The sequence below is a fragment of the Carassius carassius genome, chromosome 5 (assembly GCF_963082965.1).
Source record: "Carassius carassius chromosome 5, fCarCar2.1, whole genome shotgun sequence".
NCBI lineage: Eukaryota > Metazoa > Chordata > Actinopteri > Cypriniformes > Cyprinidae > Carassius > Carassius carassius.
Window position 1 is genome coordinate 38,536,298 of NC_081759.1, and position 25,117 is coordinate 38,561,414.

Genomic DNA, 25,117 nt, shown 5'->3' on the forward strand with positions numbered 1-25,117 from the left:
TGATATGAGAATGCATTTACTTGATATTGACTATGGGGGTGGATTTTTTTGGTTACACAATCCTCTTTTCTTTAGATATCAAATGTTGTGAAGGGCAGGTTATATAGCTACCTAATATGCTTGTTGCTGATGTCTTTATATATATTTATATATATATATTTTTAAAGTGGTTTATGACATTGCGATTTATGTTACCATACCAGGGTGTATAATGAATATATAAATACCATTGAAAAACTTGATGATGTCTGTGAAGTCCATATTGTTTTCTAGAATGATGTCTCTGTATATCTCCACCAATGCAAGAGCAATGAAGAGCCCAAAATGACTGGAGGAGACACACTTAGCCACCCAGATGACCTCCCAAACAGCAAACACATCATCATACACCAACTCTGAGGAATTGAAATATGTATGTTAGGCAAAGATGGCGATAGTAACTTTTTATTAGGCCAACTGTTCAAATGTAAATAAATAAGGGAGTCAAAGCTGGAGAAATTCCTGTTTCAGTCATAACTTAACCAGTCTGCATGGACAGCAGGGGGAGCTGTCATTTCTGAATTGGTTTATAAGCCTGGCCCTGGACAGAAGCTTCTAGTTTTTAACATGAATGAAATTTTTAATTAAATTAAGTATTTATCTCATAAAGCACATGGCCATTAAAGTGAGTAAAACTTTATGCTTAGCCGAATATCATTATAATAGGTTTTAAATGACTTAGTCACAACCGAAAAAATGCAATGCAATTGCTAATTATGTAATAATTATAACATTCACTAAGCAAAATATGGCTTCATTTCATTGCAGATGAGAACTAACAGAAGACATTTCTTCTTAAGTGTCACTTGTAAACGCATTGCATGCAAGGCAGCATAGAAGGCAGCTTAAACCATTTTTATTCTCATAATATATTTTATTTGAAAGACATTATTACCTCTTTTAAAGTCAAGAAGAAACCAGCGATAGCAGAAGTAGAAGTGTGTGTAGTCTCCGTTCTGATGCATTAGCTCAAACAGCTCTGCGTCTAGAATCTAATTGCATACAGTGAAGAGTCAAAAGATCCACATCCACATTTGTGGACCACAAAACCAGTCTAAGTGTCAATTTTTCAAAATTGAGACGCTTTCCATTGATTCATGGTTTATTAGGATCGGACAATATTTGGCTGAGATACAACTATTTGAAAATCTGGAATCTGAAATACTGAAAAAATTCATCTTTAAAGTTGTCGACATGAAGTTCTTAGCAATGCTTATTACTAATCAAAAATTAAGTTTTGATATATTTACGGTAGGAAATTTACAAAATATCTTCAAGGAACATGATGAAACATGAAATCTATAATTTTGACCAATACAATGTATTTTTGGCTAATGCTACAAATATAGCCCAGAGACTTAAGACTGGTTTTGTGGTCCAGGGTCACATTTAAAGGCCGGTTTTCAAATAAACATGAGAGAAAAATGTCTAGAGCAGAGGTTTGACCTGGATGAGAGATCTCATATTGGCAAAGTGTTTGTCCATCGCACCTCCATGAGGAAAATTTTGATTCATCCTTTTCATTAGTTCAGTGAAACAACTAAAAGCCATTGCCTCTGAAAGATTCAATAAAAACAGACAAGAAAAGTAAAGTTTACTTGTTATTACATTTTAAACAGTGGCATGAACTCGAAAACAGATGAAGAACAGCAGTTCACAGAAAGACAGACTCACCATCATCTAGAATAACTAGCAAGGGAGCGAGCAGGTCACACATGCCCTGGACATATCCAATTTCCAGGTGCTGCCAGATATAACTGCAGAAATGGACAAGCCATTATATGCGTTGGTCAGGGATATTTTAACTACATCACAACACCAGGTGTTCTGAGGAGTTGCAGTCAAAGAGCTCATTTCCAAGTCTCTATAATATTCTGGCCTCAAGATATGACTTCATGTAGTTTAATGCACGTTTTACCATCTGCCATCATATATCTGATTACTTAGAGATATGGATGCACTGGTATTAAAACTCCTATTCTTTTCATAAATGGCCAGTGTTAAAATTCTATTTTGTCTTCATTAAAAACTAAAATTAGTTGTTGTTGGTTTTATTTTTTTTCATTTTAGGTAATCACAATATTATAATATACAGTATCAAAAAATGGATACTAATTTTTTACATATGCTAAGGATTACATTTGATCATGCATTAAATTATTAATGTTAGTCAAGTTTAATTTAAAGTGAGCACTAGATGATGGCAAAGGTATTCTAAAATTTAAATTGCAGTAAATTAGCATGTGGAATTAAATATTAAAAACTAATGCTTTAAAGTAATCAAAAGCAACAGTGATAGCAATAAATTCTATTTAAAGGATTTTATTTCTATTTCTTTTCTTCTGAACTTTTTATTCATAAAATAATCCTGAAAATAGAGCTCAAATCTTTTTTTCCACAAACATATTAGGCAGCGCAAGTGTTTTTAACATAAAAAAAAAATTTAATTAAAAAAACTTATCGAGTACCAAACCAGCATATTAGAATGATTTCTGTAAGATCATGTAACACTGAAGACTGAAGTAACGATGCTGAAATATCACAGCTTTGCATCACAGGAATAAATAACATATTAAAATCAAGTTATTTTAAAATGTAATAATATTTAACAATATTACTGTTTTACTGTATTTTTGATCGAAAACAAAACTGGAAGCAGAGCACAAATAGTGAATGCTCATAAAGGAATGATTTTATTACCTGCACATGATGTTGCGCAATTTTTCCAAGTTAGCAGGAGTAAAATACCAGTAATTTCGGTCACAGCGCTGAACGTCTTTATCAATGCGATGCAGATTTAGAGTGTACAGGTCCAAAAGCTCTTGCTGCAATTACCACAAAGGTGAATATATTTATATAGATAATATAGTTAACTATGTTCTTCTATAAAAATACCTCTATGAAACACATGCTTACAGAATAAGTGGTGCCTATATAGGCAACTGGAGCGGTAGCTTCATTCTTCTCAGCGTTTACAGCCAGTGAATCCAGCTGTGGGCAAAGACTCTCCATCTCTGGCTCCTCAGAGTCCATTCCTTCAGAGCTGGGCTTTCCATGAGCTTCCTCCAGCCTGAGCTCCAACACAGGTACAGCTGTCCGCTCACTAGCCATCCTTTTAGGTGAACTCTTCCTTTCCCAAACCATGGACACTTTAGCTGTAGGAATCTCTTCCATTTGAATTGCAGAGGGAGACTCGTCTGACTCAGTTGCATCTTGGGCTTCACCCATCTCTCTTTTGCTAAAAGCTTCATGCACCAATGGGACCACCATCTCTTCAATTACTGAAGCTTTCCTCTGCATTTCTTTATGTGTGCTCTTCTTTGAATCTTCCTTTCTTTCTCTTAGCTCTGTACCAATGGTTATTGGGAGAAATGATGTTGCTTTCCTCTTTACTGTTGTTCCAGCTCCACTGGGTAAATCACTGGTCTTGTTTTCTTTCTTATCACTTGGTTTTAAAGCTCTTTGTGTCTTGTGGTCTTTAGCTTTGCTTAATTGATTGGTTTCTTTCTCTGTATCATCGTCCTTTGAAACAGACACCAGTATGTCAGCTACAACCTTATACTCAAGTGCATCTGATACCTTATGATCTTTTGTTGCCAAAAGTTCCTCTCGGATTGCTATGATATCTTTAATTCCCATGCGGGACCTTTCAGTGTCCACACTTACCGGATTCTCATTCATCTTCTGCTCTGCAGGAGTGGATTCCTCGACCTCTGTCACTTTGGGAATTTCTGACCCAGTGCGCTCTGTCAGTGCTTCATTTTCTGATGTCAAAGTCCTCTCTGGAGAGTCACCCGCTTCCATTTTGGTCATGTGGCTGCGAGCTGCTGCAGGAGCCTCAAAGGCATCTCGAGCCATCCTCCACCCCTCAGTCTCCACCTCTGATATTTTATCGGAAAGGCTCTCTGTGGCCTTCTTGCTTTTCTCTGATATTGCCACCACTGCACCCAGAGACAACACTTTGTTAACCTCAATTCTACTATAATCTCTCACACATAGTTTCTCAATCGATTCGGTCTCACCTTCCTCAGTCACCTCACCAGATGAACTCGCAAATCTCTCCTTTGATACTGCTAGCTGTGGTTGAGCTTTAAGGCTTGGATCATGTATCCCACTGTCCTCTGTGCTCAAAGAGTCTGACTGACCAGAAGTAATGGAGAAGTTTCTGGAAGAGGGTAGACCGGAGTCTGGAGAACTTGTGCCATTTTGCGGTGTTTCATTTGAGATTTTGGAAACCTGTTTGGCGTCTTCACTCTTGGGCTCGGCCTCGATCTGGTCGACCTCTTCAACAGACTCAAACACCTGGAAAAACAAACCAAATGGAAGAAAGCTACTCCAGGGGAAAGGGTTTTGGGAAGTAAAGAACTACCGGGAAAGAATGAGGAACATCAGTCAAGGAGGGCCACCATTTGTAATCGCATGCAAGTTTTAAGGAAATGTCAATTTGTGCAAACATTCATGTAATGGCCATATCATCAGTCTTAATCTTACTTGAGTACTGCTGCTGGAGTCGCTCTGCAGCCTGGAATCTCTCTGCCTGCCTGAACTACAGCTCTGTGAGGACTGAATGACAAACACAACACATCCCTGAGTAAATACTGCATAAAATCAAAAGCAAAAGCAAACCTTCCAGTCTGGACTTGAAGTCTTCAGTGTCTGCCAACAATGCATTTTGGTCTTAGAAGGTCACTCGGAGACACTCACCTCATTACTGACGGTGGAGTCACGGTGAATTATTCTCTGTGTGATGCTGTCTATACTCGCCCCAGACGAACACTTTGCTAACGCCACAGCATGCTGTTCTTTTTCTCTCTGCCTAACAATGGCCTCACACCCCAGCCATTCGCTCATAGTCTGCTCATAGCTGGCCCGCATCTGCTCATCCACCTGCAGAGTTCAGAGTATAAGTGTCATATTTGCCTATTCCAGGGCAATCACTGGAAATCTTACAGAGAATAAAGACTGAAGTCATGCTCACATTTATTTGCAGTTAAAAGTTGTTGCATGAAAAACACTGAGTTTCCAATCTGCATAGGGATTTCCCCTGGAGAATTTGGCCTAGCAATGTAAACATGACTGCACCTTAATACTGTTTGAGGGGATGGTTTTACCAAAAAATACACTTACCTCTTTTCTGTCAGCCTCAGACATCCCAAATTGGTAATGACCCAGCAGGAAAGGCCAGACCTCCTTTCGCAAAGAAGGCTCAACTCCACCGAAATAAACTAGCCGCAGCAACTCCTTCTCCTCAATAGTCTGCAAAAAAGCAGGTAAACGCTGACTCCAAAATGGGTAAACTGACTTCCATGCACAAAATGGTACAAATGGTATTTGAATTCATTTATTTGTATTTATATTTTTCCACTGTATTACTGTTTATCAGTCAAACCAATATATATACACACATTCACATTGGTTTGCATATAAGCAGGGTACTTCTGTATAGATTTGATATTGATTTGCAACCTTTAGAGCCACCACTCTGGCACTCAGGCTCTCAGCATTAGTCATCCAAACATACTGTTTATGTGATAGAACTGAAAGAAGTCTGATTAGGGACAAATGAATATTAATGCGTGTCTGGTGAAGATGCTCATTTAAATATGTCTGTTTTGGACTGCAGACAGGTTTGTGTGCTTGTGCATGCTTACGCTGCAATCTCGAAGAAACTTCTGCCACACTTCTGTCGTGAGGCCTCCATAGGAGTCACTGGGCACATCTGGCTCCACAATAGAGTGATTGACAAGGCCAGACAGGTGAGTGCGTACTGTGGACAGGTGACGGCAGTATGCCAGCCCTGAGAGGGCAAAATATGTGTGTGATTGATTGAATAAGAGAACATTTGAGAATGTGAAGGTCACATTTGATGGAAAAAGATGGTGTTGTGAGACTATAAATTTATGAGTAATGGATACAAACATCCATAGAAAGCCCGAGAGATGATTTGGTTCTTCATGTTGTCACACAGCAACTTCAGAGGGGCCCTGCAAATAAGATATTTTTTCCCCTTAAATATATATTTAACTTTTTGTACAAATTTACTTTTGTACATAACATATAGATTTTACATATAAACAACAAGGTGTTACTTGAGTATGAAGTAGTGTTAATTTCGTCACCTATTTTTAATTTAGTCTTAGTCTTGTGCCAAATGTCCTTGTTAGTTTTAGTCATATTTAGTCATTCACATATCTTTTTTTGTTAGTCAAGTTTTAGTTGACTAAAAGTCTCGTCATTTTAGTCTAGTTTTAGTCAAAAGAAAACTCAAGGTATCTTAGTCAAGTTTTAGTCGACTGTAAGTCTTTTAATTTTAATCTAGTTTTAGTCCAAAAATGTTTGTCTTTTTTTTAAATAACACATTATTACTGAGATTATTACTGATAAACATTTCAGTAAAAAAAGTGTTTCACATATCTCAAACATTGGTTAAATGTCATAATTACCTGACAATACACTTGTTGAAAATACACTTGTTGAATGATTTTTGTTGAATGCAAATGTTAAACGTGTCTGGTTTTCAATTTCTGATTTAGGAGACACATTCACAAATGATTAATCTGATCACATTTTTTTACTTTATTGATACTGCTTTTAATCGTCATGCAAAGACGGGTTATCGGGACATAAGCTGTCATGTACAATAAAAGAGTCTGTGCAGTAAATGCGACAGTAAATATAATTTAACACAAAAAGCCTGTCTAGACGGTGGACTTGCGCTCAGGATTATTATTTTATTGTTTTTTTTTGAGCGGCGTGTGGACGAAATCTTTCTATGCACACACTATTTTATTTCTTGATAACAGACCGCTGCTAACTATAACACACAAATATCGAGCCTCTTCCTTCGACCTAGCATGTCGTCGTCGCTCCTCACTCGTGTTCGCTTTGAGACCTCTAACTTGAGCAACAGCGCGAAGCCGCGAACTCGTTCTGAATATTTTAAAGGCGTAATAGCGGTTGAAAAAGTGGAATAGATTGTAGACGTAAATGAAAAGAGATTTTATCTAAGTTTTTATTTTATACAAAACATTTTTGTCTCATCTTTTTTCGTCAACAATAATGCATGTTAATTTAGTCTAAGTGTTTTCGGACAGTGGCGCAGTCTTGTCGTCTCGTCTTAGTCATGAAAAAAAAGGTTGTCCACGAACATATTTCGTCTTGTCTCGTCTGACGAAATTAACACTAGTATGAAGTAATACCTAATTGTGATTTTTGGGTAAATGTAAAAAACAACAACAACAACAACAACAACAATAATAATAATAGTCATTGCAGTAGTGCATTTCTACCCAAATTAAATGTAAATTCTACTTTGTACCTCAGACGCTTATTCTTGTTTATATGGAGGTTTCTTTTCAATTCTAATTAAATGAATCAAAATGGACTTTACAGTTTTTCATTCTGTCACTGTACCTTTCATGATTGCATCCATTGGGCGGTGCTCCATCAGAGAAACTACTCTGTGAGCAGGAAGAGCAAGATGATTTCCTTGGTGTTGGGTGCCACATGTTTGCTCCCTGATCTATCAATTCTGGTGCCACTAACAGACAAACACACACAGAGAAATCTGATTATGCATTGAACATCTGGATAGAAAAAAGAACTTATGTAGCTAAAAGCAGAGCAACAAGAACCCACTATTACACCCAGCTTAAAAAAAATTATTTCAATAATATCAGACTGCATGGATTTAATGAAGTAATAATGGCTGCCGTGACACTCAAATGAACAGGATCACATTCCATGTCAGATTTAAAAGCCACTAATACCGTTACAAATGCTTATGCTCATTATATAGTAAACATAAATTTCAAGTCTCCCGGAAAACACTCAACCATTAGCCCACAATTAACCAAGGGTGACTAAATTTCACTGGAGGAGGACTCCTGAACAAAACAGAAAACTCACACTGGCAACTAAGCAATTGCTTGCAGACGCAGAGACCATAAAAGCAAGCATAAACCAGCAAGAAGTTGGCGCATCAGACAGATACATGAACACATAAATGAGTGGTGACAGGGAGAATTACAGCTGAGCTCAGGGGAGGATGGAGACTCTCCCGGGGAGCTGCAGTGGCGCTTTGGCATCACCAGCGTCCGCCGTTTAGGAGGACACAGCCCTCTCGAGTTCAGGGAGAGAGATCGCGCCAGGAGGACAGTACCCAGTGAGAGATGGGAGGACTGGGTAAAAGTCACTGTAATGAGTCAAAACATCTCTGTAAAACCAAAGGAATGTTTGTGACGGATGACATATGAATGGTTAAAAACCAAAATGACAAACAATACCTAGATGGATACAAGAGGTCTTTTTTCCTATTATCCACTTCTAAAAGCTGATATTAAAATAATCGTACCATAATCAGGAACCATTTACTGGCTCAAGAGCTTGTTTGATACCATGATTCAGTCTCTTACCAAATTCTGACTGGCTGTTTGGGAAAACAATGCGGAAGACATAATCTGTTGCTTCTTCCTCTTCTTTGTCTGAGACAGAGTCTGAGGATCCCTGTGGATATCTCTTCTTTAGCTTAGGAAATATCTTACCCTGGAAAACGAAAAGTGAAGCATCAATTCAATATACATGACTGCAGATGGTTAGCAATATGCAATCTATAGTGGAACAAATTATTTTTTTCCATTTATAACTAATTTGTAACACACAAAATGAATTGCAATTGACAGATTAATCAATCAATGCATACAAATAACAGCACAGTGAGAGATTGTACTTGATCTAAATAATACCGTAGAAATTACATTACTCCAGTGTCACATTTCTTGAGAAATCATTCTAACATACTGATTTGGTGCTCAAGAAACATTTCTTATTGCTAAGAATGTTGAAAACACTTGTTGTGCAATTTAATTTTTAAGTGGAAACCGTTAAATGTTTTGGATTATTTGAATTTAAAAAAAAAATGTAATAGAAAAAGAGATGTTTTGTAACACATCTCTTTACTGTTACTTTTGATTAATTTCAGGCATCCTTGCTGAATAAAAGCACTGATTTCTTTCATAAAGAAACTCTTACTGCCCCTTACTGTACTGAGTGTAATGTATGAAGTAATTGTAGAAATCTAAAAAGTTAAAAACACTGTGATTTAAGGGTCATATTAAACAGAGTTATCTTAGACTAAAACAGAGGACACTAATAAAAAATACTTGGTCAAATAATGAAAATGTTTTTCACACAGCATCTTAAAATGCTGAAAAGTTATAATCCTAATGGAAGAACAAGCCATTGTAAATCCATATTCTGAAATTAAGAGTAAGTGTGCATACTGGAGAAAGGTGTACAGTAACAGATCACTTTCTTACCTTTCCTCTCTGGGACCAAAGCGGCGGGTCTAACTGGCCGTGAGGCAGCAGACCATTTTCCAGACAGGAGAGGAACTGTAGGAGGTGACCACCACGGGGAAAACGAAGCGGTGGCCTTTGAATCCCATCCTGACTAACCAGAACCACTGTTCCCCCACAGTCCACTGCAGACAAAAATACATACACAATGGAATTAATATGAAATAAAGTGACATGTTCATTGACATTTAAAGGACACGGTCTCTCGCTATCACATATTACTAGGTTAAATAATTGAATGTTTTGTACAAAGTGAACTCTTCTGTACCATCCAAAACTTTTCCTCTCTTAACTGTATCTAATATCTGAATAATCATAATATTCTTAATATTGAAACAATTACACAGCCTGTACAATAAGGAATCATTCATTGGCATTGTTCACAAAATTACATTGTTCAGAATCTGAGTAAAGCCTCACTTTAAATTCTCATCTTTCTCCAGAAACAATTATGTTCTGATTAATCTGCTCTCTCTCATCGGTCCGCAGGTCTTGTGCTTGGATGAATATGAAAAGGGCAAGTACAACTGAGGACATTGGCTGAATATTTGAGCAAACCAAGTATATTTACTTCAGCAAAAGGGATTAGATACTGATTAACGTTAGATATGCTTTTAGCCTTCAGAAACTCTGTAGGGTCTCTGTAGAATCACATTACAGTCATATTATATGTTACGTATTTAAAAACCACTCAATGTTAGCTAACAGCAGTAATGTGAAGAATCAAATTTTAGTTTCAGTTTCTGTTTTGTGCCATGTGATGTTCCATTCCTTTAAAGCGATGCGTTTTGGTGCGCTAATGCCCGAATCAGTTCAATCATGTAATGTGCGTGTCATAAAATGCAGTCTACTGAGGAACATGCTTTATTTTAAAAAGAGTTAATAAACGCTGCGAAAGAGACTGTTCCATAGGCACGTTCTGTGCATATTGGTTAATATTTAAAATAATGAGAGTCAGTTATGTCTTAAGTGAATATAAACAATTGCAAAAGAAATCAGGTATTTTAGATCAGTGCATTCCATAATATAAGAAATAGCAGCCTAATAAACCTACTGCTGTCTGTCATTAACGTTAATCAAACAATTAAAAAAACAGAAAATCACTCACTGCTCTTTACTGAAATTGTTTTTTTAATGCAATACTGTGTTTTTAGTCATAGCCTTGTTCCAGTCTGGATATTCTCAATAGTGCAACTCAAAATAGGGAAGATTGTGATTTAGATCATGTATCGTGATTTTGTGTGATTCGATTGTGATATTATATATTTAGGGAAGATTGCCCACTCCTATTATATGTGAATTATTCAAACTAATCTGTCAGAATTATGGACAGGTAAGAAACTGCAGGATGTGTCATTTGGGTGCCAGCTGGATGTTTTTCAACCTGGCACAATGTGGCCTACCCTGCTGATGACAGTGCAAGTACACAATCTCCTCCAGGCGGATGGTCATGGCATAGTCCCAGTAAACACTGCAGGAAAACAGAGACTTTGAGTGGCTTGTGTGACCAATATTACTACGAATAATAGAAACCAACATAAAATAATATAAATACTTACATTCCAGTGATTCAAAAAGTTTTTAATTTAAGAAAGAAAAAAGAAATCATGCTTTGTTTCAATTCCTGCATGAAGTTAGAAATCACTTATCAGGGGTAACTTTTTGTATAAATAAATAAATACAAATAAGACTATTTTTTCTATCAGCTTCACAATATGCGTTTACAGTCAATTTTAGCATTAGTATAAAGTGAAAAATGCCACTCTGTCTATATAGTTAAAAATATATACATAAAACAACATTATACAATATTATATTATAAACATTTAACAAATCAATAAATGCATTACTTTGCCTTCAAATGTTAAACCTTAAACCACAGAGCTTTTGTTTCGCAGGAAATCTGCATGTTTAAAGATTTTTAAATATGAATTCACTTTTGTTGAAAACAGATTTAGAAAAGATTGTAATTACTTAGGAAGATTAAGAATGGAACGTTTCACTGAAATGTGTCGAGATTGCATCCTTGTATTATGGTGGAATGAGAAATCCTGTAATAAATTACATCTTATCATATCCTGTGATACTCTGATTCTTCATAGAGATCATTGATACATTACATTTTCTTAAAAGAACAAACTGTTCTGCTTATTCAAGAGTCCCACCTCTTCTCATAGTCGAGATCTCCCATGGAGCCGTTCATTAGCTGATTTGGCGTCCATTTCAGAGTCATGCAGTCAGCTGTCTGGTGGAGAGAGAGGTACCCTGGGATTGCTTCCATATCATCCCTCTGAAAGCATCACAACAGAAGCCCACATTATGAAGCAACTGCACTATAATCAATAATAAAAATGCTGCTTGTACAATGTTTTCAGCTAGTTTATTATATATTTTCTATGCAATTACAATAAAGCAAACTATAATTCAATTTTTACATAAAATATGCAGTCAGAAATAATCCCCTAAAGACCTGTCATAATTGACAGCTGTTTAATGTATTATTCACCGGCTGCACCAGAACGTTGTTCTTGCCGAACAGGAGGGTCGCTCTGGAATTCTGATGAAGAGACTCCACATAGTCTCTGGCAGAGGGGGAGGGAGATGGCCTTTCATCCATACTACTACTGGAGTGTCTTTTCTGAATCTGAACACACACATGCACACATTATAAACTGTGGGCAATCGCTAACCTAATGTGTTTCTAGCAAAACATTACATCAGCAACTAATGTAACCAGACAACATTCACAATTAAAATGTTATAGGAGCTATTCATCTTGTTTTCCTAACAATACGCTACTACATCTTTCTGTCAAGGTGGATAAATGTGTGGCCGCTGGTGAGTCATTAGATGTATACTTGCATCTCCTCTTTCATATATCAAAAAGGCACTCAGCACCAAAAACTGGGCTTTTACAGCTCACTAGCAGATTTTTGTAATAAAAATACATTAGAAAACAAGCCCGGAGTGCAGTGCAGTCAGATCTATCAGAGTTGAAAAACAAGTGTTGTGTGTCCTGCTGTTGAGTGGGTGTTGGTGATGACCAGAGAGGGTGATCAGTCAGGAATCTGACGGCTGTGTATGGTAATGGAGCTGGGTAATGATGTGAAACGTATCTCTTGAGTGGAGGTTCATACTCTGTACACTCAAACACACAGACCACTGCATGACTCTTATGGACCACAACCCTCTTCAGAAGCCTGAGATGAAGTGTACTGCACTGGCTAGAACCTCACCCAACAAGAGCAAATACACAAACTAAAAGGTCTTGTTATGAAATATTGAAATGGCATTTATTTTGCCTTATCTATGTTGCGCAGACTGTTGTCTAAGAAAACATCCAAAACTGATAACCAGCTTACACAAGATGTTGAAAGTACTGGTGCATAATGCTTAAAAACTCAACATCACTACTGTATTATGACTTCAATGTGACATGCAATTGACTGACTATAAACTGTTTTTGACCCTTGACATTTCCTTGAGGCACGGTTGGATACATCAAGTGAATTTCAAATGGCCTGAACTTTTAGTTTGAAACGGCACTTCCATCTCGTTTCAAATGCACAAGAGCTTTCAATTTTGATAATTTTTTTTAAAAGTGCGAACAGACTGAGAATATCAGTGCATTTATCAAATTATCTCTTATTCTTGACCTTTTTTATTTAAGAATGTAGCATCTTAAATATTGTGTAAAGTGCCATAACCCAGAATGCTAAGATCAATATATCACCCTGCACATAATTCAGTTGTGATGAAATTTCTGCAACATCTGCACTAAACAGAACTACACATTTACTTATAGTTGTGCATTCAACTGGGATAAGTATTTAAACTCACAAAAACTGTGGTAATCCCATTTATGCAATCACAGGTCACTCACACAAAGGGCAGGTCTCTTTGTAGGAGAGTCTTGTCGGCAATGGCCACTGTGAATACGATGCCTTTGCACCAACTCGTCAGCTGAAGGATCCATCCAGAAATGATCTGCCGTCTTCATTTTAGTGTACTCCAATGCACATGGGCCCACTAAAGAAGAAATAAAGTTGAACACACATTATCTGCACAATGCAGGAATACAAAAGAAACAATAAGACACAAAATAGCCCCATCTAAAACCTAGTGAGCTGTCTCCCTAAATAGGCAGCTGTAGCATCCTTTCATTAGTGAATGATTTCAAATGTTCCAGATAATTAGTGCTCTGCATGGAAGACTCACAACTGATTTCAATACAATTTGATGTTGGCATGTTGCAAAGCTACTGGGATGAAACTAAAATAACAATAAAAATATGTAGAACACAAATATTGGGTAAAATAATAAACTTAACTAGTGGATCATTTAAAATAATATAGCAACCTATTACTTTACTAATACACCCTTTTCAGTATAACATATTTCTCTTGTCCACCAGGTTTAGTTTTCCATTCAGCGTGTGAAAAAATGAGCTGATCACTAGCTATGTTTCCATCCACTTATTTTTTTATGCGCATTTTGATCGCATTAAAAATAACGCTGGACGGAAATCGAGATGCGCATAAATTCTAAAAATGTGTAAAATTTGTGCGCACAACTGAGTAGGATAAACTTTTTATTCTGATAAGCAAAAATGCACATAAACTATGATGGAAACACATTTACTGAATAAATTCCACCATGCGCATTGAAAAAGTCATGTGACTTTGAGATGGGATAACTTGACTAACCAGTGGACCAATCTTGTTCACAGCATCTATATGTGGTTTTGGGCTTTCTGAGATGCCTGAGGAAAGTCTGTCATCAAAGTATTTCTGTATAATTAATGTCTTACATGACAATTTAGAGCCATTTTATTATCAGGAAGTGCCGATTTTGTTCTCTTTGACTCGTTGGATGGAAACTGTGCTTTATTTGCAAATGTTTTATGTGATATTCCAGTTTTGCGCACAAGTTAAATTTGCATCTTTGGATGGAAACATAGCTATGGACTTCTTTAGGTTTTAAAACTGTGCATGGCACCAGATTGCATGAAGAATGAGAATGATGAATAAAAAGCATGCCTACCTAACAAAGAGGCGAGGATAGGGCCATCCACAGGGTCCATTAGAATAGCTTCCTTCTCATAAAACTTACTGAAACAACATTAAAAGTCACTTTGATTTAACATAATGCAAGCTGGCAAGTTTAAGTGTACCTAAAAGAAACTGGTCAAGCTTGCTTTCTCTTCTTATCTCTATGCCACAATTCTCACCTGCTGTTTTCCACCAGGTACAGCACGATCTTGTCTAGCACTTTCTCAATGAGTGCGGTGTGGATCCACACATGTCTGACAGCCTGAGGTGAGAAGTTTAGGACTTTGGGCATCTTACGGGTGCTTTCGCTGTATGAGAGAGACTGACTTCGTCTGAAGAGAAGAACAAAGGTCAATAAAACATTTTTAAACTGTCAAAATCAATTCCCATGCATTTAAATAAACTTTTGTCCACTGGGTTGTACTACTGAGCATATTACTCTTCCCATGAATAGTATTTACTGGCATTTTGCCTGAGGACATATGTTGGTGGTATTTATGAGCTGCAGAAAGCAAGCACACTGCAGGTTTGTACTATTGCTTTATTGTATTTTTAAACAAGTCTTGAGTTGTATGTTGTACTGGAAGAGATCACAAAGTCTGTTCTCACTTGCTCTCAAAGACCAGTTCCAGCTCCTGGGCTTTTCTGCACAGCTCTTCAGCTGGAGGGAAGGATTTGCCCACTTTGGTGAAGAGCGCAGCTATCTTGTTGCTTCGCAGGAAACCAGCAGCTCTCCGCTTCAACCCATGAAGCACACAGGCTTCAACAGCAGCTACACACACATACATTTACACACATAAATGGACCATTTTACATAAAGAAGAAAGAACATGTTATGCCAGTCCATGAAAGGCTTTTTGTGTATCAGAGAAACAAAAATAGTGGCATGATTTAAAAATAATGAAAAAAGTGGGAAAATGTGGGAATAAACACATTAATATGCTCATTCAGAAATTATACTACTGTTAAAAATGTTTGAGGTCAGAAAGACTTCATTTAAGGAATTACTACCAATACTCAGCCAAGGATGTACTAAATGGATTAAAAGTAACAGTGAAAACATTTATAATGTTACAAAAATGTTCCTAGTTCAAATGAATTCTCCTGAACTCTCTATTCATCAAAGAAATCCAAATCCAAAAAAACTGCATTATGATTTATACTGAAACTTTAAGCAGTAAAATGTTTTTCCCACTGATTCCCATTTTCCGATTGAGCACTAAATCAACATATTACAAGGATTTCTAAACAAACATGGGACACTGAAGAATGAAGCAATGGCTGAGGAAATCTTTGCCATCACAGGAATAAATTACATTTGAAAAATTATAAAAATAAAACATCTTTTTATATTGCAAAATTCGACAGTATTTTTTACTAAAGAATTCAGCTTTGGTGAGCATATGAGACTGCTTTTAGAAACTTAAAAAAAATATTTAATTAAATGGATAGTGTACATATTAAAGCATACTGTATTATTAGTAGGGGATAATGTAAAGTCAGCTGGCCATTACTGCAAAACAATCCCTGGGACACAGATGTGAAACGGAGGGTTTATTTTGTGATAAAGACCGGCTGATTGTACATTATAACACTTGTATTTGTCTACTTTTGAACACATAAACTAACAGAAAAGAAATAAGCATCAATTATTTCATTATGTGAAGAGCAAAGCATGAAAATTGTACATGAAGTGTCAATTATACAGTTAAGCTGTAATTATGCAAATACACTTGAATGGAGAATACCGCAACTGACCAGTGAAAATCTAAACATCTAGAATTAAAAAAAATCTAGAAAATGCTTTAATAGATAACTAAAAACGTTAATTTGACCCTCTAACTCTAGCTCCCTTTATTCTAATTTTATTGTATCTATTTGTTTTTTTTTTATTTAAAAACAATTTGACCCTCTAACACTTGCACTCTCCATTCCATTTCTATTCTAACTACTTGTTTTCTTGAAAAAAAGCCACTGACAATAGCATTATCTACTCTTTTTCTATTATATCTACTTGTTTTCTTTTTATTTATTATAAAACAATTACCTTCATTGTCTATTCTTTTTATTAAAAAATCCCACTTGACCCTCTAACACTTGCACTTTCTATTTCTAATCTATTCTACAATTTTTCTTTTTATTTATTATAAAAAAATCTTGCTACATGTACTGTGCCTTAGGCTAACCTAGACTTGTCACAGCACTTACATATCATTGCTCTTTTGTTTGTTTTGATTGCTTATTGTCCTCGTTTGTATGTTGATTTGGATGAAAGCATCTGCTAAATGACTAAATGTAATACAAATATGTAATCAAACTAAAACACCCAAAGACAGTCAGATGGACCACAGATACGTCGTGGACTGAGACACAGTGCACTACGTGGCAGTGCCTGCAGACCTGATACTGAAGCTCTCTCAGGACTAATCTTGTGAATCTGCTAGGATGGGGTCGGGGGAAAGCCTGCGTAGCCATGGAAACCGTCACTGATGGAGCACTTGTGCTCATTGAGAGCTGGGCAGGGCTCTGGAACAACATCAGCTGTTTTATCATTATTCGTGTCCAAGTCAGACTGAAATGCCCGAGAGATAAACCAGTCTACAGCTCAGGTTAAAATCTCTTAACAATTCAGAGAGATGATGCACATCCATACAAACACAGCAGCCGCTTTCATCTGATACTGTATTCATCACTTCTCTTTGACCGGCCTAAATGGATTCAAACCAAAGAGAAAACAGATTAAAAAGAGCGGGTGAAATGAAAGAGCAGTGGATGCCCGGACCATCAGACAGGTTCAAAAGGTCTTTAACATGTTTCTAAAGACACACTAACTACTGAGAGGATCTTAAGTTAATTTACAATAACATAATCTACTTTCAACTCACCGTCATGTCATTCAGAACTCTTATTATGACTGTTTCTACAAAAATAAGTTGTTTCCAGAAGCCTCCATTTATCGAAAAGAACAACATGCTTACTTAAAGTGACAATACAATAGCTTTGCTTATGAAACAAACTAATTTAAAGTTGTTATTCACTGAAAATTGTCCCTTCAAATCTCTTAAATGTTAGGGCACCTTTAAAAAAGATGTCTCAAGATATGATGTAACGGGGATAATGATGATTATTTCCATCAAACGTGTAATGTAATGATGATTGGCAGTGGCTCAGTGGTTCATGTTGGTTGTCTACAAACTGGAAGGCTGGTGGTTCAATCACCGTCTCCACCTGAACAAGTGTCGAGGTGTCCTTGAGCAAGACACCTAACCCCAGCTGCTCCTGATGTGGTGGATGGCGCCTTGAATGGCTGACACCACAGTCGGTGTATGAATGAGAGAGTGTATGGGTGAATGTGAGGCAACTTGTAAAGCGCTTTGGATGGCCATGGGGTCTGTTGAAATCGCTATATAAATGCAGTCCATTTACCAATTTTAAAATGCCATTTTTTGTGATCAAAGCTGAATTTTCAGCATCATTACTCCAGTCTACAATCCCACACGATCTTTCAGATATCATTCTAATATGCTGATTAGGTGCTTAAGAAACTTTTCTTACTAATATCAAACATATTTTTGTAGAAACTTAACTCTGTTGCAAATTCAAAACAATAATTACATTTAAAAATGAACCGTAAAGGAGAGCTCTTCAGTGAATAACAACCTAAATATGAGTCAGTTCCTCTTATAAAGCGATTGTACAGCTTCGGAAGAGTAGAGCAGACTACTTTCAAAAAGTGCAACCTAGAAACAGGGAAAGAAGGAAAGAAAAAAAATAGGGTTCGGAAAGATAAATGACAGAAATTTTTGGTCAAACTTCGGGGCTGGGTAATAAAACGATAATGATTAATATCACAATATATTTTTCCCTTTTTTTCCCATGAATTTACAGTAGTTACGCTAACTGCCTCATGGTATTCTGGCAGAAATGTGGGATCTATAAATAACGTTTTATTATATTATTAATATGTATTAAAAAGTAATAGTTAATTAAGCTGCAGCATTTATGCATATGTCTTAATACTAAATGCTATACATGGTTTTACCTGCTCATTATCATCTAATTGTGTGATACTGTATTTGGTTAATTTTAATAAAAGTAGAGTCCCAATATTAACATTTTACCCATAGATTTTACACTACAGGTTGTTTCAGCTTTTACAGATGTTACTTTTTTTGTTAATGAACTCAAATTGACATTTGCATCATGCTATCAAAGTACAGTTTTGAAGCATTATCACCCATTAGAACATGCAGAAAGTAAAATAAAAATATTTTCTCTAAGATATTTTAAAATCTGAAAAACTCTTTTAACCCAGATTTCTGAAATTTTCACCTGATTGGTAAGTGTTTGTCATGCTCTGACAAAAAAAAAAAAACAACCACAATTAAATATCTGCTTTATACATCTTTAACTCAGGAGAGGAAATCTAACTTTAAACTTGAAAGATAATTGTTTTGGCCATATTTCTCAGCCAAACTTTTCCTTTATGCTTATGTTCTCTAAATTTCTTTTCTGTTTTGTTTGACCTTCTACAGAATGATTCGTGACTACAGCTCACTTAAGATGCACAATGGCCTGGATGCAAACCAGGCCTCAATTATTTTTATTCCAACTGATTCTCAATTCAGTCATTTTACTGTGAGAGTGAAATGAGAAATCAGTATGCAAAGTAAAATGAAAGTGAACATGCAGAGACCGAGAGACCGCATGAGGAAGAAAAACATATTCCAGCCAAATATGTTTCCAAAGCAATATCCAGAGCAACAAACAAGCCCCACGACACAAAATGGCACGGGGAGCAGGCGGCCACCCCTGACCCTGATCTCAAACGCTCATTAAAATTGTAATCATACCACCAGCCCTAATGGTTTGTAATCACACAGTCACAGTGTGAACGAAATTAAACCTGGATATATATGATCCCTTCCACTCCCCCTGACCAGTACTTTACTCTGCAACTTAATGACGTAAAAGCGTTTGCGTGACGAACAACATGCTTTTAAAGCCACACGTAGATTGGAGACAAAATTAAGAGATGTCTTAAAACCCCACAGAACTGCACACAGTGTCCCATATCTGCAATGATGAGAAATGTCAGTGTTGACACTTCCATCTGTGGTGTGTAAACATCGCTATAATCACGATGGCTAATTACTCCCCCACGGGCAGCTAGCAGAGTCTGGCTACCCTCCATTCATCTCCTATTATCTGCCAGTGCTTCACTAGAAGCAGCAGCAATATTAAACCATTACAGTGTTAACATACACACTCCTAATGCAGTTCATCCATTATGGCATAATGATAAAGCGTTCTTTCTTTTCTCTTCCAGTATCCTTTGCTTTTGTCTTGATTCTCTTGAAAAGTGAAAGGTTGCTGTTCACGATGATCATCATTTACTCATCTTCATGCTGTTGTAACCATTTCTTTCTCCTTTGGAATACAATTTATTTAAATAAGAAGATAAATAAGCTGTTTTTGAACCAACTGACTGAATGACTATGGATGAAATCCACAGAAGAAAAAAGTGCATCCTGATTTGAAACAATTGTCTCAGATTCCTTAAAAGAAATGAAAGACACAAATGAAACAACTATTGTCACACAAGAAGTTTGTGTTTTGAATTAGAGAAAATTCAGAGAAACTTTGAGATGTTTATTTTGAAATTGTGAATATTTTGGTACCTTGGCACATCTGCACCAACGTTGTTATTGTTAAACAAAACCCCCCCCAAAATGTTTTTCTTTAGATTAAGTTAAAGTAATAAAACTAAAATGTAATAAAAACAATATATACACATTAAAAAAAGACAAAAACAACCAAATGCATGACTAAAACTTAAAATGAAAACAGAAAATACATAAAATTGACGTTTTTAGTTCTGTATTAAAGCATTTTCTAGATTTTTTTTAATTCTAGATGTTTAGATTTTCACTGGTCTGAAAACTCTAGAGACGTATGTGAGACCACTGGAGTCTTTCTTTAGGAGAAACATCTGAGACTTCAGCAAAAGGCTCTCCATTTAATCCCACTGCTGATGAAATATTAAAAAGATCTCATCTGGGATTTTTTCCTATAGTTGCCTCTTCTACGAACTCTTGCATTTTATCCAGCAGAGGTTCAGCGATGTGGCAGGAGACAGTTGAGAGGACTTGAGATAGAGTCAGAGCAGGGCAGAGGAGAGGCAAGTCACAATGAATCAGAAGTCAATGAATTACAGGAGAATAAACAACCGGCTGAAACCAGAAACCAGCAATGCACACAGGCCCTATAATCATCTACCCAATCCCACTGCAGGAACATAATAAAATGAGTTAACAAGGCCATTAATCAAAAGCTATTTTTCAAGCTACTTTGATTGGTGTTATTCAGAAACACCTCAGCGTGGATAAAGAAATAATCTCCACTAGCTGTTTCTGTGAGCTCGAACTGCAAGGTTTTGTTGATTCTGTTCTACCTCGACAAGACACTTTTGAAAACAATAATCGCTAGGATGCAGAGTCTAATTTACACACATTGCAAACCTGCCAAAAGCGTTTGACCCCTCACAGAGCTGTGCTGATGAAATTCTAGGGAAGGTGGTATGGTTGCCAGCATCCTGGAGCAAAAAAATCTGTTTAGAAAATGTAAAAGTGAATAAACAAAAGAAAAAGGAAAGCTGAACAGGCACATAAACCCTTCACCTAGGCTGAAATATGACCTGGCAGAAACTGGATTATTAATGACTACTCATTTATTCTTTATTATCATTTTTGTCATGCTACCTTGATGTGAATTTGCACACAGTGACAGAGAAGATGCACGTCTGAGTGATTACTTTATTACGTGGACAGATTTTCTGCTGACAAACAGCATTTCAAACACATTCATTTACTGGTCCATATACGTTGAAATGATCACTCTATGTTCATCTAGACTTTATAAACATGACACTTCGACATTTACGCGCTTTGACGCTTTCCAAGCCCTGTTAAATGCCGAATGTTCGCTCTACCTTGAAATTATCCAAACCATCAAGCTGCCCAACATTTGGCAGGCACTGAAACACAGCTGATCCCCGGAGTCTCCCATGGATATCCCTAATATTTCAATTGTTTGTCCTTGAAATAATTACATGCTTGAGAAATTGAGAGTAAACTGATGGAAATTCTTTGCCATAACATTACTTTTTACTTCTCTTAAAAATGTAATTTCATTAAAAAGTTTTTATAGTTTTGCTAAGCACTGTCAGCCCAATGTGCAAATATTTGTGATGATTTTAATCCAATTACATTAGTTACAAGTATAAAATAAACAAATCCTTTTCAAGGATTTTTAAAAATAAAATGTATTGTGTATCGCTTAGACCTTTTTATTATGTGTACAAAGGTAGTGGGAAATAAAGCAAAAAGCCCCAAGAAGCCATGGTTTAAAGTGAATTCATAACAGTTGCAACGTTGTAAGGCAGGATGTGAAGCGGAACGGTTATTCCATATACGTAGTAAGGTTTCACAAAATAAAACAGAGCAAATAAAGTGTAATGATATAAATAAAAACAGTATTCTTCCACCAAACAATGTAGTCCCTTAGAAACAGTTGTTGTTCCAATAAAGTGTTTGCCAAGCAACACACAGAAGTAAACAAAGATATATGTTTGTAGTGTAATTTACAACAGCTTCCAACCAATTAGAATCAAAGAATGGAACTCTCCGTTTTATAAAAAACAACTAATGTTCAATGACTTACCACAGAATGAGACAATATGGCTGCTGTCTTCATGAACAAACTTCCTTGTGACTGCTTCCTCCATGATCTGCTTGACCTGTGACACATGGAGACACAACAGAGGCATGATGAACTAAAGTAAACACTGTTTACAGCTTAATTTACGCATTGTGGATGTTCCCATGATTGATGAGTCTGTCAAACGGTGCAGGTCTTATGAATATATTCTCTCTCACAAGTACTCTCATTTGCCACCATCAAACACTCAAAGCTGAGAGAAATTGAAAGTTTGCATGCGTGATTTATGAACAAAGCGCTTCCTCATCGTGACTGTAGATGGTGAAATCATTTAAATGAAACGGCAGTCTTCATAATGTCTTCACTAGACTGCACTGCATCCAAGTGCATATATATATATATATATATATATATATATATATATATATATATATACATATACAGGTATATATATATATATATATATATAAAAAAGCTGTTCTTCATAATGTCTTCACTAGACTGCACTGCACACACATCCAAGTGCATATATATATATATATATATATATATATATATATATATATATATATATATATATATATATATATATATATATATATATATATATATATATATATATATATATATATATATACATATACAGGTATATATATATATATATATATATACAACCCGAATTCAGGAAAAGTTGGGACGTTTTTTAAATTTTAATAAAATGAAAACTAAAAGACTTTCAAATCACATGAGCCAATATTTTATTCACAATAGAACATAGATAACATAGCAAATGTTTAAACTGAGAAAGTTTACAATTTTATGCACAAAATGAGCTCATTTCAATTTTGATTTCTGCTACAGGTCTCAAAATAGTTGGGACGGGGCATGTTTACCATGGTGTAGCATCTCCTTTTCTTTTCAAAACAGTTTGAAGACGTCTGGGCATTGAGGCTATGAGTTGCTGGAGTTTTGCTGTTGGAATTTGGTCCCATTCTTGCCTTATATAGATTTCCAGCTGCTGAAGAGTTCGTGGTCGTCTTTGACGTATTTTTCGTTTAATGATGCGCCAAATGTTCTCTATAGGTGAAAGATCTGGACTGCAGGCAGGCCAGGTTAGCACCCGGACTCTTCTACGACGAAGCCATGCTGTTGTTATAGCTGCAGTATGTGGTTTTGCATTGTCCTGCTGAAATAAACAAGGCCTTCACTGAAATAGACGTTGTTTGGAGGGAAGCATATGTTGCTCTAAAACCTTTATATACCTTTCAGCATTCACAGAGCCTTCCAAAACATGCAAGCTGCCCATACCGTATGCACTTATGCACCCCCATACCATCAGAGATGCTGGCTTTTGAACTGAACGCTGATAACATGCTGGAAGGTCTCCCTCCTCTTTAGCCCGGAGGACACGGCGTACGTGATTTCCAACAAGAATGTCAAATTTGGACTCGTCTGACCATAAAACACTATTCCACTTTGAAATAGTCCATTTTAAATGAGCCTTGGCCCACAGGACACGACGGCGCTTCTGGACCATGTTCACATATGGCTTCCTTTTTGCATGATAGAGCTTTAGTTGGCATCTGCTGATGGCACGGCAGATTGTGTTTACCGACAGTGGTTTCTGAAAGTATTCCTGGGCCCATTTAGTAATGTCATTGACACAATCATGCCGATGAGTGATGCAGTGTCGTCTGAGAGCCCGAAGACCACGGGCATCCAATAAAGGTCTCCGGCCTTGTCCCTTACGCACAGAGATTTCTCCAGTTTCTCTGAATCTTTTGATGATGTTATGCACTGTAGATGATGAGATTTGCAAAGCCTTTGCAATTTGACGTTGAGGAACATTGTTTTTAAAGTTTTCCACAATTTTTTTACGCAGTCTTTCACAGATTGGAGAGCCTCTGCCCATCTTTACTTCTGAGAGACTCTGCTTCTCTAAGACAAAGCTTTTATAGCTAATCATGTTACAGACCTGATATCAATTAACTTAATTAATCACTAGATGTTCTCCCAGCTGAATCTTTTCAAAACTGCTTGCTTTTTTAGCCATTTGTTGCCCCTGTGCCAACTTTTTTGAGACCTGTAGCAGGCATTAAATTTTAAATGAGCTAATTAAGTGGATAAAAGTGTAAAATTTCTCCGTTTAAACATTTGCTACGTTATCTATGTTCTATTGTGAATAAAATATTGGCTCATGTGATTTGAAATTCCGTTAGTTTTCATTTTATTAAAATTTAAAAAACGTCCCAACTTTTCCGGAATTCGGGTTGTATATATATATACGTGCTCCTGTGTTTTTCCTCCTTTTTTGTCTTAGTATTTATTTCTCTTCACACAACCAGAGTGCATTTACGTGATGACATTTCCACCCTAAGGCAAAATGTATTGCTCAAAGGATGCCCTTTCTTAGCTCTTAACTTTTTTTTATTCAATAAGAACACATCACATACAACCCGAATTCCGGAAAAGTTGGGACGTTTTTTATATTTTAATAAAATGAAAACTAAAAGACTTTCAAATCACATGAGCCAATATTTTATTCACAATAGAACATAGATAACATAGCAAATGTTTAAACTGAGAAAGTTTACAATTTTATGCACAAAATGAGCTCATTTCAATTTTGATTTCTGCTACAGGTCTCAAAATAGTTGGGACGGGGCATGTTTACCATTGTGTAGCATCTCCTTTTCTTTTCAAAACAGTTTGAAGACGTCTGGGCATTGAGGCTATGAGTTGCTGGAGTTTTGCTGTTGGAATTTGGTCCCATTCTTGCCTTATATAGATTTCCAGCTGCTGAAGAGTTCGTGGTCGTCTTTGACGTATTTTTCGTTTAATGATGCGCCAAATGTTCTCTATAGGTGAAAGATCTGGACTGCAGGCAGGCCAGGTTAGCACCCGGACTCTTCTACGACGAAGCCATGCTGTTGTTATAGCTGCAGTATGTGG

General features: G+C 36.5%; 1 protein-coding gene across 1 annotated transcript in view; it reads right to left on the reverse strand.

Annotated features, from left to right (window-relative positions):
• LOC132141579 (small G protein signaling modulator 1-like) overlaps positions 1-25,117 on the reverse strand; it is a 38,115-nt gene that overhangs the window by 900 nt on the left and 12,098 nt on the right. Inside the window, exons 3-26 of the mRNA XM_059551226.1 lie at positions 22,169-22,244; positions 15,056-15,218; positions 14,626-14,778; positions 14,439-14,506; positions 13,279-13,424; positions 11,902-12,039; positions 11,561-11,685; positions 10,799-10,866; positions 9,357-9,520; positions 8,454-8,583; positions 8,069-8,233; positions 7,453-7,579; positions 5,959-6,023; positions 5,691-5,836; positions 5,167-5,295; positions 4,744-4,926; positions 4,531-4,602; positions 3,393-4,404; positions 2,956-3,341; positions 2,740-2,864; positions 1,714-1,796; positions 1,486-1,595; positions 935-1,031; positions 228-395 (exon numbers count right to left, since the gene is read on the reverse strand). Coding sequence (XP_059407209.1) covers positions 228-395; positions 935-1,031; positions 1,486-1,595; positions 1,714-1,796; positions 2,740-2,864; positions 2,956-3,341; positions 3,393-4,404; positions 4,531-4,602; positions 4,744-4,926; positions 5,167-5,295; positions 5,691-5,836; positions 5,959-6,023; positions 7,453-7,579; positions 8,069-8,233; positions 8,454-8,583; positions 9,357-9,520; positions 10,799-10,866; positions 11,561-11,685; positions 11,902-12,039; positions 13,279-13,424; positions 14,439-14,506; positions 14,626-14,778; positions 15,056-15,218; positions 22,169-22,244 — 4,099 coding nt within the window. The remainder of the gene's footprint in view (positions 1-227; positions 396-934; positions 1,032-1,485; positions 1,596-1,713; positions 1,797-2,739; positions 2,865-2,955; positions 3,342-3,392; positions 4,405-4,530; positions 4,603-4,743; positions 4,927-5,166; positions 5,296-5,690; positions 5,837-5,958; positions 6,024-7,452; positions 7,580-8,068; positions 8,234-8,453; positions 8,584-9,356; positions 9,521-10,798; positions 10,867-11,560; positions 11,686-11,901; positions 12,040-13,278; positions 13,425-14,438; positions 14,507-14,625; positions 14,779-15,055; positions 15,219-22,168; positions 22,245-25,117) is intronic.